The sequence below is a fragment of the Dermacentor albipictus genome, chromosome 5 (assembly GCF_038994185.2).
Source record: "Dermacentor albipictus isolate Rhodes 1998 colony chromosome 5, USDA_Dalb.pri_finalv2, whole genome shotgun sequence".
NCBI lineage: Eukaryota > Metazoa > Arthropoda > Arachnida > Ixodida > Ixodidae > Dermacentor > Dermacentor albipictus.
This window is the reverse complement of record NC_091825.1, coordinates 128,715,460-128,729,838: the sequence shown is the minus strand read 5'-3', so window position 1 is coordinate 128,729,838 and position 14,379 is coordinate 128,715,460. Positions and strand designations below refer to the sequence as shown.

General features: G+C 45.5%; 1 protein-coding gene across 1 annotated transcript in view; it reads left to right on the top strand.

Annotated features, from left to right (window-relative positions):
* Window positions 1-2,752: 2,752 nt before the first annotated feature.
* und (methionyl aminopeptidase und) overlaps window positions 2,753-14,379 on the top strand; it is a 38,815-nt gene continuing 27,188 nt past the window's right edge. Inside the window, exons 1-6 of the mRNA XM_065437682.1 lie at window positions 2,753-2,936; window positions 3,361-3,471; window positions 3,953-3,997; window positions 6,763-6,868; window positions 7,339-7,444; window positions 10,696-10,751. Coding sequence (XP_065293754.1) covers window positions 2,783-2,936; window positions 3,361-3,471; window positions 3,953-3,997; window positions 6,763-6,868; window positions 7,339-7,444; window positions 10,696-10,751 — 578 coding nt within the window. The 5' untranslated portion in view covers window positions 2,753-2,782. The remainder of the gene's footprint in view (window positions 2,937-3,360; window positions 3,472-3,952; window positions 3,998-6,762; window positions 6,869-7,338; window positions 7,445-10,695; window positions 10,752-14,379) is intronic.

Here is a 14,379-nt window from a genome sequence, read left to right as displayed (position 1 = left end):
CTCCCTGCATTTCTCTCGGCTGTCTGTCGACCTCCGCGTCCCGACAGTGTCGTGATTAAGATTGAAAACAACGCGACGCTTCCTCTTTTCTGGGACTTTGAACTGGGGGTGCTGACATTGAGAGTGCACGGTAGCGAGGGTCTTCCCGGAAGTGTTTGTCGAGTGCTGAACTAATGCAGTTGAAACTCGGCATAAAAAAAGAGCGGTATATCGAATTATCCGATGTAACGAAGTAATTGTATATCTTTCAATGTCACCTTAGATTTGAGTAACTGTTTGCACTTCAACAAGGCCAAGGACACGTACGCAAGATCCGACGCGGTGTTTTAACACTCTAGACCACGGTCGGGAAAGTATAGGCGCTGGCTGCTGATGCAAACCGCAGACCGAGACCACAGCTGTACTTCCGAGGCTTCAGGCTGCGGGACAAGAAACACGCGCCCATGAAGGCATTGGCCGCGACGCGTTAAGTCGATCGGCAGGAGGCAGGGCCCCTGAATGACGCTTAGAGACTTCTACCCCTCTATACTTTAATGTTTCTTTTTTTCTCCCCTGATCCAATATCTTCATTTCTATTTCAGACTTCGTCCTCTGGCAGTCCCTCTTTATAACCTGCGCTGTTATCACCGACATGACGTGCAAAGAGGATCTTTCTCCAACGCACTATCATGACGGGGCAGTTAACTGCTGTCCATTCATAAGATATCGTCCTCACTTCCGTGTGCCCACCTTTCTTTAGATCAGTGAAACTTCGAATGCTTAGCAAATACATTAGATTTTTATGCTACAGGGTCCCAGTTTCTTGCACACATTTTTTTGCAGCGACATCTACTATGCAGAGTTGAAAGTGGATCTCGTGTATGTGTCGTGCTCACGACCCACGCACGATGTCATAGCTGCAGTAATATCAGCTGGAATGGTAGAGCTTATATACCGACAGTAGGTATCCCAGGACTGGGTGCCCTGCAGGGACCATAGAGCTAGTGTAATTAACGACCCCGCAACGTGCCTACATGGTCTGCCCCAGGATTGTGCAAAAGACTCAAAAGCCCGTGAAGAGACTGATTTGGCTTGGAAAGTGTGAGAAAAGCTTGGAAACCTGAGATATCTGACAAGCAGAGAAGAGTCCGAGATTTCGGAGTGAGGCGACAGAAGCACGTGAATCATACAGAGGCATGCAGCGCCTGACGCATCAAACATCAACCCGCCGTGGTGGAGTAGTGGCTATGCCGCTGCGCTACTATGCCCGAAGGCGCGGGATCGAATCCCGGCCGCAGCGGCCTCATTTCGCTGGGGGTGACATGCAGAAACGCCTGTGTACCGTTCGTTGGGAGCACGTTAATAAACCCAACGTTGTCAAAATTAATCCAGAGTGACTGGCCTCACTACGGCGTGCCTCTTAATACAATCGTGGTTTTGGCGCGTAACACACCAGAACTTAATTTAAACCAATCTCCACTGAGAAGTTAGCAGAACTTAGATTTTACTCGAGCACTGTAATCTGCATATGCTGCTGTAGCATTGCCGTTCGATGGAAAGACACACGGTGTGCCTTTTCACCGAGCATCCGTGCCTGTGACATGACCTGCATGCAAATTCCATGAACTTTGCAGGTCTACAAAGTGTTTTCATACGGCAGCGTTTCTGGCGTCGGCGTGTTTTTCATTCGCACCAGGTTGCATATGTTACTTTTCTGAGAACAAAAGCCTTAGGGAGGAATGCAAATGCCAATACGTTCCTACGGAACAATACATAACTATATGGAATACTGATAAGATGCGAAACCGTATTTGCACAAATATTTGAAATATTTCAAATATTTGAAAACTATCATCATCAGTATTGGTTCCAGCATCTTCGTCTTCTTCCACAGCTGGCTCGTTGGCTCTACCGCGCGAACGTGCTCGTGCCACTGCTCCCGCGTTCGTCGTCGTCATTTATTAATTAATGTTGAAACGCAAAGACGTAATCAATTTTACAACAAATTACAGCGGAGCTGTTAAGGGCTAGTTCCCCCAGGATCGTGTCCGTGTGTAGACGCAAAACTCTTCATACGTGGGCAGATCCCGAATATGGTGCAATGCTGTGTCGACTCGCGGTGAAGGTGAAGCAGGAGCGAAGCACTCACCACACGTGGGCCGATCCCGAAGTAGTCAAATGCCGGGCCTACCAGCGGCGCACGTGCAGTTCACCATTAGGGGGCCCACATTCACAGCTACGCTGGTCATCCTTCTTCACATTGTGGAAGGGCGCTGAGATTTTTTTTTCCTTTTGGTTTACTGGACGGCCTTGTGGCGCTATATTGAGCAATGCCCATTTGTAGCACTGTAGCAGGTTTTATCCGCCATCAGCAACACAGGCACCACACATCGCCACAATGTCCTAAAACCGAAACTTACATTTCGAAATAGAATAGACAAAATAAATGCCTGCGAATTGCTTTGACAGCTACCACACAAGATCAAAATAAAAAAATGGATAAACAGTCAAGAGACCTGTCGTATTTAGAGAATAGTTATCATTGCTTGCTTTCGCAGAACATTTGGGAAACGTGTTGGAATTATTTTTCAGATTCGCACACTTCAAAAAAGCTTTTGAAGCCCTAAACTCATATGATGAGCTACTTAGTAAACGCAAACGTTTTTGTTTAGCTAAGTACGTTATAACGAAGCTGCCAGCCCGGGACTGAAGGATGTTCTGTCTTGTTTTGCTTTTGCGCCTCGCGCAGCCTCGCACCGCGCGAGGCGCCACGCCACAGGAAGCTACCGCACTAGAATTAAGTATGGCGGCTGTGGTGCAAGATCACGGAAGCAAACATGTGGACGAAAAAGAGGATATTATAGAGGACGGTGATGAGGAGGATGACGCCGAGGACGACGCTGGACCCCAGGACGCCGCCAAGAAAAAAAAGAAACGGAAGAAGAAGAAAAAGAAAGGTGGAGGCCCTAAACCCCTGCTGGCCGTACTCCGGCCGTCCCACATGGCTTCGTTCTGTTGGCGCTTACCTATTTGTTTACTAGCGCGTGAGGGCACGTCTTGACTAACATTCGAATCCCACTTCTGTGACCTGATGAACGATAGCAAAACGCGCTTTTATCTAAGTCCTCACATTTACCCGCTGCTTCGCCAGCGCCCAGTTTACTAGTGCCCTACCTGTGCATGTTTTTACCCGCGACTGCTAAAAATACGACGCAGAGGGAGACCGCTGAAATGCAGGCGGGTCGTTTTTTGCTGACACACACAGCTGTTGTCGTATGTATACTTCCCTCCCCATTCACATGTCGAAGCGGAGATCGGCCTGCGCCGCGCACTTTTGTTTTCGGCTTGTATTGTTTCTCACCTAGTCCTACTCCTCGTTAGGTCCTCAAGAAGCCAACGGGATAGAGCCAGGGTCAACTCAAGTGTCAGAGGTAGCAGCCGCGCTCGAGAACCAACATATCGATGGCACAGGCGACAAGACCGAGGAGAAAGGTGATTACCTCCCTTTCTCTCTTTGGACCACGTTTTTCTGCAATCTGATGTGGTTACTAAGCATAATAGTGGATTACGCAAACAGCATAAAGATAAGAAATAGATGTTTCCAGGCCCATTGAACCTTGCCTTCTTTTTTTCTTTCCCCTTTTTTTTCTTCTTTTGCCACTGGGACATGATGTATGCACTTCTTAAATTCATCACTTTTGTCATATTGTTTCTTTGTTGCAGCGGAGACTGCAAACTGCTTCAAAGATTGGCTCTGTAATTTTCCTGTCAATAATAAGTTCTTTCATTTGCACACGTGCCATTGTGTCTACAAAACATAAAAAAGAAAGCAAGTCATATGTAATTGTAACGTAGTTTTCTAAGATGTTTTTTCTGGTTTTGTTATGCACATCTTTATGTGTTCCCTCAGTTTCGCACGTGATACATTCATTTCTTAAGTTAATCATAATTGCAAACGACATTCTACTTCTAGGTGATGGAGAGGAAGCAAAGAAGAAGAAAAAGAAGAAACCTAAAGGTAATTCTGGTTACACAGTAGAATAATTACTATCAAGCCTATTATGGTAGCACACTGGGCCTCTTCCATTTTTGGAGCTCTGGCAGCCAGATGGCGGCCAGCTAGTTTCGGTCCTGATAGGAAGTCACATGGCCTGGGTTCCCAAGACAACCCGAACCTGCCCGAAGTTTGCAAAATCGAACGCTAGGACAGCTGGCCAAATGTAAACATGCTACCAGCATGGCAGTGCCCGGCGAGGGCGGCACACACGGTGTAGTTGGCCCATTTATCCGTTGCCAGCTTGAAAATTTATAGTTGCAATCAGGGATACGATCACTTTCGCGCAACTGTGCACAGGACGTGCACTGGGCCAACCTCACCTTGTGCAGCGCTACAGATGGCCTCCGACGCATCCGGTGACAAGACGCGAAATCGTGCATAAGTGATTGTATGCTCGCCCACCGGCGACATTGGTGAGTTGGCGTTGTGTCATCACTTCACAAGACATGAAAAAGCAGGATATCTGGTACGTCTTATGTGCATAAAATTTCATGCCGACCTGCTTGGGCTTTGATTTCAGAAAGTTTGTTGTGGCTGATTGTGCTTCTCATTTGGACCTCAAGGAGCTAGGAACGCGGCTGGCGCGGGAAAATGCACGCTGCCTGTGACCAGCGACAAGTTTCACACGAAAAACAACATTGGTCGTGATCATGAGAGCAATAAGCCAATGTACGTGTGTGTAATGTACATGTGCCGAATACTCAACCAGTGCTTTCTTACATCAACGGCCTGCAGTTCGGACACTTATCGGTTTCGAGCTGCCATCCAAGCATACGACGGAGAGACGGAGCGAACACGGGCTATAGCTGCAACGCCTTCGCTAACTGCAGAAAAAGGAGGTATCTCTGCATACATACCCGAGATATGTGAAACAACTTGCATGGAACACGATGCAGATAGCATGCATGCATGAGAGTGCGGCACGCTGATCACCGCCGCGAAGAAGCCTTGGGGACATACACACATACGCACACAAAAGCCTTAAACATTTCACCACTGCTTGTATCACACCGCTTCGCAACGCAAAATGGTGCGTTAGCACCTAAAAAGATAATGCTAGAAGTAGGGAAATTCGAAGATGACCGTAGACAGTTGGCTGGGTGAAGTAAATTTAAGTCCTCAAGCGCCTGCGTTGCAATCCGTGAAGTCTCCACAAAAATGGTGGCGAGCTCCCATCGCCTCTTTTAGTCGTCTGCTAGCCAGAGAACTTCCAGAGAGCAGCCAGACCAAAATCGACCCGACAGATTCTGGCAGCCCGTGGGTAGCCAGAACTGTCCAGCCCTAGCAAAACGAATGCCCAGCAGAAGTGTGTGGCGTGGTGGGTGGAGCAACCAAAGAAAAACGAAGACGCTCTGGCTGGCTCTGGCAGCCTGCAGGTAGCCAGAAGTGGAAAATCGAAGAAGCCCACTGATTGAGGCCTTCTGGGCTGCCATCTTTTGGTGATGCCTTTTCTCATCCTATTCCTTTTCTCACTTTGTCATTTGTCAGAGTGATGCTGTGCGCATTATCAGTTGGATCAGTTGGCCGTGAACGTTGGATGATAAGGGTAGCATAGCATTGAGCAGAAGGAATTGTGAAGGAATCACGGCCCCTCTTTTTATATAGCTGGGGTAGTGCTGCAGTTCACTGAGATGCCAAAACACATTGAGATTTCAGTGCACATGAAAGGTTCCTTTATGTTCTCTAATTGCTCTTTGCTGCCACTTGCTTTTTTGCCAGTTCTGCAGCTCTGGGATGTAAATTGATTGGTAATGGCTATCACATTTGAAAGAAATTGGTGGGGCATGTCGGCGCTGAAAAAGGTAAACTGTTGGAAGCAGGGCTGCCATAACGTAATTCATTTCACTCAATTCTATTTGTTCCTTATCATCCAGTGCGCATTGCTTTTCCTCTCACGTTTAACTGTCAGAGTCAAGCAGCGGCTTTCTTTTGCACGTGCAACTCTCGTGCAAGCTGTCAGTGGCAGATGCCATCATTCCAAATCAGTGAAAAAGTGCACAACTTCAAAAATGTGGTCTTTGAGCGCTGACAAAGTGCTGCCATCTTTGTAGTACAAAATAAAGACTGTGATAAATGCGCCCCTCCTGCGTTGACAAAATGGCCACCGTCCATGTTGTAGAACACGTGCACTAGATCAACGCAGCCTTCGAGGCACGAGAAAGACCCTGACGACTATGTAAAAAATAAGATAGCCACAGATTTAAATGCTGGCACTGTAGCCATTGATGTAATAGAAGAAAAACTAAATGTACATGCTGAGTGCACCTAACTCTCTTTGAAAATGGAATCACTGCCATTGACGAGCTGAGCTCGTCCAAAGCAATATTTACCAGGATCACATTGATGAGCTGAGCTCATCCAAAACACCTAAAAGGTTAAGGTATGCCCTTCCTTTCAGTGTCTCAACACATTTCACTAGGTTTTAGGTTTTGCTGAAGTGAACATGATTTGAGTTTCAATATATGGACAGTCTTGGTCTTCTTGATGCAAAAGCATGCACACCTACAGTCTTGCGCCTGCTTTGGTCATTAGGTTATTTTTTTTTTTTTTGAAAAGTGCAAGCATCCTGATATTGATGTAGTGAAGCTATTAAAGTGTGATACAATTTGGAAGCATCGCATCTGTGACTTAAGTCACCAAGAAGGGAAAAAGGCATGCTCTAGGAACCAGCATAGTTTGATTGGTTGGTTCGGCAAGTGGAACTCCCTTTTTCTGGCTATCCACAGGTCCGAAGCAGCAGACTGATCCGCCATCGATTCCAATCTGTGATCTGTTCCCCGATGGTAACTTTCCAATTGGAGAGGAAGTGGAACACCCCATCCCAAATGACAGGTGTGAACACGATTGATACTATTACATTTCAAGTTTATTTTTCCTTACAGACCACATCTTGATTATCAGGGAGTGCATTCGAAAAATGCTGCATGGCAATGGGAAAATGATGCATACTCACTTGAATAGATACAAAGATGGAGATTGATTGGTGTATCTAACCTTTGAAAAAGCAAAAAAAATGAAGGGGTATAATAATAAAATTTCCATTGTTCGACAGTTGCAACAAAAGTGAAATATTTGGTTTGTGAAATATTTCAGTTGAGTATAAGCAGTCCCCACTTGGAACATTCACCATTGTCTGAGCGTGCTTTTCCTCCTCTATCCCCCTCCTTCCTAATTATTGTCAATGTCCGCCTCACAAAAATTTTCTAGGCACAGTCCATGTAAATATGAACCCACCATGTTAGCAGTATGAACAAGGTTGTACTTGAGTTAAGATTAATTGAAGTGTACTTGCACTTATGCAGCCGTACAGGAAAGAACCGACTGACTGATCCAGAGAAGAAAGCTCTGGAAAGCATGTCGCAAGAGCAGTACAAGGAGATTAGGCAGGCAGCTGAAGCACATCGCCAGGTGAGTGCTTGAACTAGCTTTAGGAAAAAAATTGCAGCTGTGTGCAAACTTGTAACCACCCATCAGATTTCTGAATGGAAACTGCGCTCAAAAGTCTTGCACGGCAACATGAATTGTGTCCAGGTCCTCCACTTGTTTTATTGGATATCTTATAGGGACACTAAAAAGGAAATTGAGTTGAACTTAGTAAGTTTCACTTCTATAATGCCAAAAAGAAGACACTCTTACAATTACAGGAGGCTTGGTAAGCCAGAAAACATTCTAAGACAAGACGGGTGTAACGCCACTTTGAAGTTCCCACAGCAGTTTGGTGGGATGCCATGGATATTGGTGATATCTATATGAGCCTATTTAATTTTTTATCGAAGATGAGCTGCAGTGAATTTTAAAGCAGTCAAACACTAAACTCGACACGTTTTAAGAACATTTACTGGACCATAATAGTCCAGATACAAAAAAAAAAGAGGACTTTGAAATCCGTGACATCAAACTGATGTTCCAGTGCTGGAATTTCAGCCTGAAATTTCAGAAATTAGGCTTGTGTGAACATCAATTTTTTTTTGTTCGAAGCGATGTTGAAGCAAACACTAGCAGTACTACAGTCGAAGAATTTTGAAGTGTTCGAATAGTTGTGAGATTTGCATAAAACCTTGATGCAACAGCCAGAAGAAAGAAAAAAAGTTTGTTGCAAGAGTTTCATCTTTGCAAAAAATTTTTTTAACTGCTGTTATTCAGATATTTATATGCAAAAACGTGTGTTCGACATTTTTGCATTGCCAGCAGTACCAACCATTTGTTTATTGACTTTTGCTCAGTCTTGTGGTTCAGCATACTTGAAATTTCTATTGTCAAGGCCGCCGGAACGTTCTGCACTTGCCCATCTCGCAGCCTGATGTGTATGTTGTGTAGTCACGATGCTGCCAAGTGCTACCTTAACTGCATGACCCTGGCATTTCAGCTTCTTGCACAAATTCAGCTCGGTGCTGTCAGCATGCATGTGAGCTTAATCTTTTCCAGATGTTCTGTCCAGTAAACGCATAGATGAACTTGGTGGCAAGCTCGCCGTAATTGTCGATTTGTCGCTCGTGGTCTCGAACACTACTTCTACGGCCCTCAGTCATGCACATGATCCCAGGCCGGACCATAAATGAGCCATTCGTTAAGTGGAAAACTTTCAATGGTTTGCTGTCCGCCACCACACAGGTCAGCAGTGATATTTCATGACGGCCTCACTGTCTTGGCTGTTAGGCCTAACAAGTGCTGCTTCACCGGGAGTTGGCGACCAAAGTTTTTTGCTGAATTAGTGCAGACTGATTCACAGTGACTGTGTGGCTCTTGAGGAGCCAAAAAACCAGTTAGCCAACAAAAGCAAGAGTACGGCTACCCTAGTATGGGGGTCAACTTGAACGGCGTTCTTTCGGTATAGCCCAACTAGGACATAGACACAAAGAGGAACAGGACACACACGCAGCGCTGCATGCATGTCCTGTTGTTCCTTGTGTCCATGTACTAGGTATGCTACACCAAAAAACCTGCATGATGTACCAACTAGGCCAAAAGTCAACACTTAACAACTTGAATGGAGCTGGCTTTCTTCAAGGCCACCATTTTTCTTACGTGGTGCATGTGGATTCTGTTCGAGAAATTGAGCGAGACGCCGTGCAGCAAGCGAAACTTCAGTCACCATTATGCATTAGTTCAATAAAGAATAAGACGGTGCCGCGGGGACGTTCAAGTAATCCAACAGGTTAAACAAAACATCGGCTACTCAGCTGTGGTGGTCACATTCTGATTGAGATGTAATCCAAAACATTCATGTGCTCATATTCTCGTGCATGTTAAAGATCCAGAGTTCTTCAAAAATAATTCCGAGCCCACCACTGTTGCACCTCTCGTAGTCCCAGTGTTGTTTTTAGACAATGGAACACTGTAATTTGATTTGATTTTAGAAATTTTGCTGGAACACATATTGCCTTCACTTGGAAAGAAAAACATTTTTCTTTAAAACAAGAACAGATGTTCATCAGTGTATGTAGTATTACTACCATATTTGGAGTGTTTGTGAGCAAGTAAGTGAGACGGTGGCAGCATTCGATATGCAGAAGCAACTGGTGTGTTGTTCTCAGCTGCAAAATGCATAGACGTTGCCATGGGACCAAGTTAAATCTATGGCAGCTGGAAGGCCATGAAACTAAAGGTGCTAATAGCTTTGTGTATTATACAGGCTTGGACAAATATTCTAGATTTTCGAATATTCAATCGAATGTTATGCAATTTGCTATTTGCCTCAGATCGAATTTCAGTGCTGCTCAGAATTTTCATATTCAGAACATGCGAATATATATTTAAAAACTTAGAATCGGCAGTTATGGCTTCGATAAACTAGTCACATTGCCATTGACGTGACTCATAGCCAGAACAAGCCAAAAAACTATGCCGCCATGTTGCCGATCAATTTTGGATATTGTCAAAGTTTTGGTTTCCGCACAGCGTCTCGCTCAGTTTTTCGGACATCATTAGCACACAGAATTTAGGAAAATGGCACCATTGAAGTTGCCATTCGCCATTTGCCTTATTGTCCCTTGCAACATGCACTAGCAGCTGAGCCTCTCTCTGAATTTTAAATTCACAAATTTCGCATGTTGGAAGCATTAATGAAACTAACCTGAGCCAGCGATGCATGATACTCAGAGTGCAAAACTTTGCAATGACAAAGGAATGCACAGCTTGCAGTTGTCAAAATGCATGCAAATCATGTGCTGGCGATTCAAATCTGCATCAGCGAATATGAATGCATCCTGTGTGTGTATGGCAGCAGTAATAAATTGTGCTAGTTTTAAAATTTTCTGTTTGCTTCTTTTGCACTTACTTCTGCATGGCAAAATATGGTGCTGCGGCTGTCTGAAGGTCAGATCTCTGCTCTTTTATGATGGTTTCGAAATGACAGCATTACGTCAACGGAAAGTCGGGCTAGTTGTGCGCGCCAGCGTGCAAGTGCACCTCCTGACACCCGATTTTCTGCATGATTTCTTAGTCGACAGCACACTAAAAAAGTGCGGTTTTCTCCACTTCTATGTCACTTTTCTTTCTGATATTTCCCCACGTCTTAAAAAAACACATGAGGATAGAGTAAATATAGAATCAAAATTTTGACTAGTTAAGTGGAGCGGTGGGCAGCATTTCCACTGCCACTCACTGTGGGGAGAACCTTGGTTGTCCCTGTGCTCACCCACTTGCTTCTTTGATTTCAGACACGGCAGTATATGCTGAAAGTTATAAAGCCTGGAATGACTATGATTGAAATATGGTGAGTAAAAGAAATGTTCTTTGTTAGATGATTAAGCATTCTTTAATTTTATTTTATTTACGTATACTGCGATCTTGTACATGATTATAGCAGATTGGAAGTGTTGCGATTGTCATCAGCCATGTCTGCTGTCCGTGGTCACGAATCTTGTGCTGCGCAAAATCTGTGATAACGACGAGCCACAATAAACAGGAGTATATTTTTACTAAACAGAAGGCCCGAGCTGACGGTCATTTGCCTCGGCGGATCAATCTCCCAAAGACCTCGTGTAGGCTGCACGTGATCAGAGCCAAGCATTGCTTCGCTTCCTAGGTAGTGGCCAGTCCCTAGCCAGCCGCCGTTCTCCTCATCTGCCTCGACGTCGATGCTGGTAGAGCAGATTAGCTGTGTTTGCCAATGTGCAAGTTTATCAAAGAGTTTGGAAGAGAACAAGAATTAAAACGTTATTGCAGCCAAATAAGGATATATATATTTTTTTTCTGTTTGTGTGTGTGTGTATATGAAACAAGATTGCTTTGAGATGTATACTTTGTACCGACAGGTATACCAGGTTGCTTTTACAGACTTGCATGTTGTGTGTGAGTAACTGCATGGGTTATGTGCATTGTTTTCCTTCTTCTGTGCATTGTAGTACAGTCGCTGACTGATACTAATTTGAACATGTATTCAAATTCTGACATGCTTAACTATTTGGACTTGGACAGTACCGCCACTGGCCCCACAGACTTAACATAACGAGGCAACCAAAATTTCTGACATCTTACATTGTGCTGTGCAATAATTCAGACTCCGACTGCATGACCACTGTGGGCAAATGAATGTGGGTGCAGCTCAGCCAGATGTACTAAGGAATCACCCAAGACAAAGATGAACAAATTTATACACGGACCGCAGACATGAGACTAGACACAGACACGTAAGGATAAATACAGATAGTACATTTAACAGGTTTGTCGCTGAACTCAGTTCAGCTTCTGCACAATTCACAGTTCCAGTGGTGGTAAAGTCGAGCCGCAGCAGTGAGGTAGCGCTGGCTGGGGCGTAGCTCAGCCGAGTCCAGAGGGCTCGTGAGAGGGCCGTCTAGGTTTCACCTGATGGTCCCCGAGTGGGCCTAGCCAGGTGACGTCGAGTTTGCTTACGTCTATAGTGGACCAAATAAAGTTGTTTCACTCACTCACTCACTCACTCACCCTAGATACCTTGCTAGCAGGAACTACTTGATGATCACTACTTGGTGATACACTACTTGATGATCATACTGCCCTGCTTTCTGGAACTGTCGTAGCACTGATTTACTATCTTAAATATTTGTGACTGTTTCTGCCAATTCAAGCAATCTCTTGGGCTAGCTGCTAAATTTCCGCTACCGAAACACGATGATCAAGGTGCGAGAGAGAGAACCCTTTAATGAAAGGCAGAGATTCTAGCCGGCGTATAGACATCGCTGACAGGCTACTCTGCGTGGGGAAGGGAATTGGGGAGAGTTTGCTTCAAATAATAATTATAAGTCATTGCAGTATGAGCAGAGGCTATATAAGTTCGTACTCTTGTCCATAATTTTGGTCAGCTGTAGGTCGTGTTGTATGTGTTTCGCAACTTCGGTTAGTCATTAAATCCGAATACCGCTATTTCTGTTTATGGGCTTTTCTGCACGTGAATTTGTAGTTTGTCTACATCTCTCGTACACGCAGAAACAAGACTTTCAGTTGTATGCCTGTTTTGATATTTGTTTCTAAAATATGATTTTACAACTAACTTGCACTTTTGCTATCTTTCGTGTCGCGTCTTGCGTTTTTCAAATGTTATCGCTAATTAGCAATTATGAAACTGGAATTTTTTTAGGATTTCGTTAATATAGTACGTTTGCAAATTACTGGGCAATTTGGTGTCCGTCTAATAATAACTTAGTTGTCGCCTCAGTTTTCGAGGTCATAGTTATCCACGTGATAATCCAATCATAAACATACGTATATATTCCTGACGCACGTGAAACATGGCAACAAACCGAGCAGAAAGCGCTTGCCGTGTTGTCCACCATGATGGGCAGTAGCATCTCGGAATCCGAGATTGAACGTGCACACCGTTTAGGCACTTTCACAGCATCAGGATGTGCAAGTTTATCAGTTTATCTGGCTGGGGCGTAGCTCAGCCGCAAGTCACTATGACAGTGACGGGAGCCGGGGCGCAGCCTGGCCTCGGCGGGTAAGGTATGGCGATGAACACTGTCTGGCAGCCTATCTTGTCAACACAGGAGCCGTGGTGCAAGTCAGCGTCGACAGCGTAGCACGATGATGAACGCCGCAACACAGCCCGTCTCTGAAGCGTCAGGAGCCGGGGCGAAGCCTGGCCACAGCAGGATCCGCCAGGTAGCCTCTAAGGACAGCGCTGTAAGCCAGGGCGAAGCCTGGTTCAGCAGGGCCAGGACCGGGGACGTTAATACGTGGCCCGCCGCTTGATCGGCAGTGCCCGGCAAGAGTTTCTCTCTATAACAGAAACGGTGATAGAAATGTGATAGAAACAGTTTGTGGACCTAGAGGCTCGACACACAGTGAGGAAGACATGGTTACTCAACATTGCATTTATCTGCTGTATATGAGGGTGCGTATGGCAGTTACCAGCACACAGTACGCATGAACACGTACAGTCAAACCTCGATATATCGAACACGGATATATCGAATTATTGTGCATATCGAACAATTTCTATATCACATGGAAAATCGCATGCATTTTTAATTCTTTATTTCGAACGGGGCCGGATGTAAAATGGATATATCAAAGTCCACCGCCCCAGACCAAGTGCACTCTGTTGACTGGAGGCGAGCTTTCCCGCAACGCTCTCGAAAATAGCGGCGGCGCGATGGGCATTCCAGACTGCTGCGTACGACAGCTGCCCACATCGGTTGCGCCGAGGGCGCCATTTGAACGTAGCGGCGTACACATGCGGCGGCTTGGAGCCAGCACGGCCGCCTCGACCACGCGCGCACGGCGAGGCTTGCCCCTGCCGTGCGCGCGTGATCGAGGCAGCCGTGGAGCCAGTTGGAGCGCTTTGTCGGTGCTGAGCCACACATCATGTGCATTGAGGACTTCGTTGGCGGTGATGACAGCTCCGAAACAGTGGCGGAGTTAACAGACGTGGAGATCGCGGCAGAAGTGACTGCTGAGCGGCCAAACGAAGATGCTGCCGAGGCTGATCCAGCAAGCGCTGATATTGCCCCGCTCCCGACTGCAACTGAGGCTGTAGCTGCTTTGGCCGTTGTACGCCGCTACTGCGGCGCAATAGAAGGCACTGGACTGTCTCTTGTGGACCGTTTGGACTATGTTGAGGACGCTGTGGTCAAGTACGCGGTTGCCAATATGAAGCAGGCTACGCTGCTTCAGTACTTTCAGCGAACTAAATAAATACTTTGTTTGAAGCTTCATGTATCTATTGCACCACAATTGGTTCATTGATTGATTTGTGCTAGTTTTTAACGCGTTTTCTACGTGATTTTATATATCGAATTCTGGCTATATTGAACTATTTTGCGATCACCGCGCTGTTCGATATATCGAGGTTCGACTGTATAACACTTCGAAAAACTTTAAAATGCCTTTGCTATGCTTCTCTAATCGTCTGCGGCTACGCA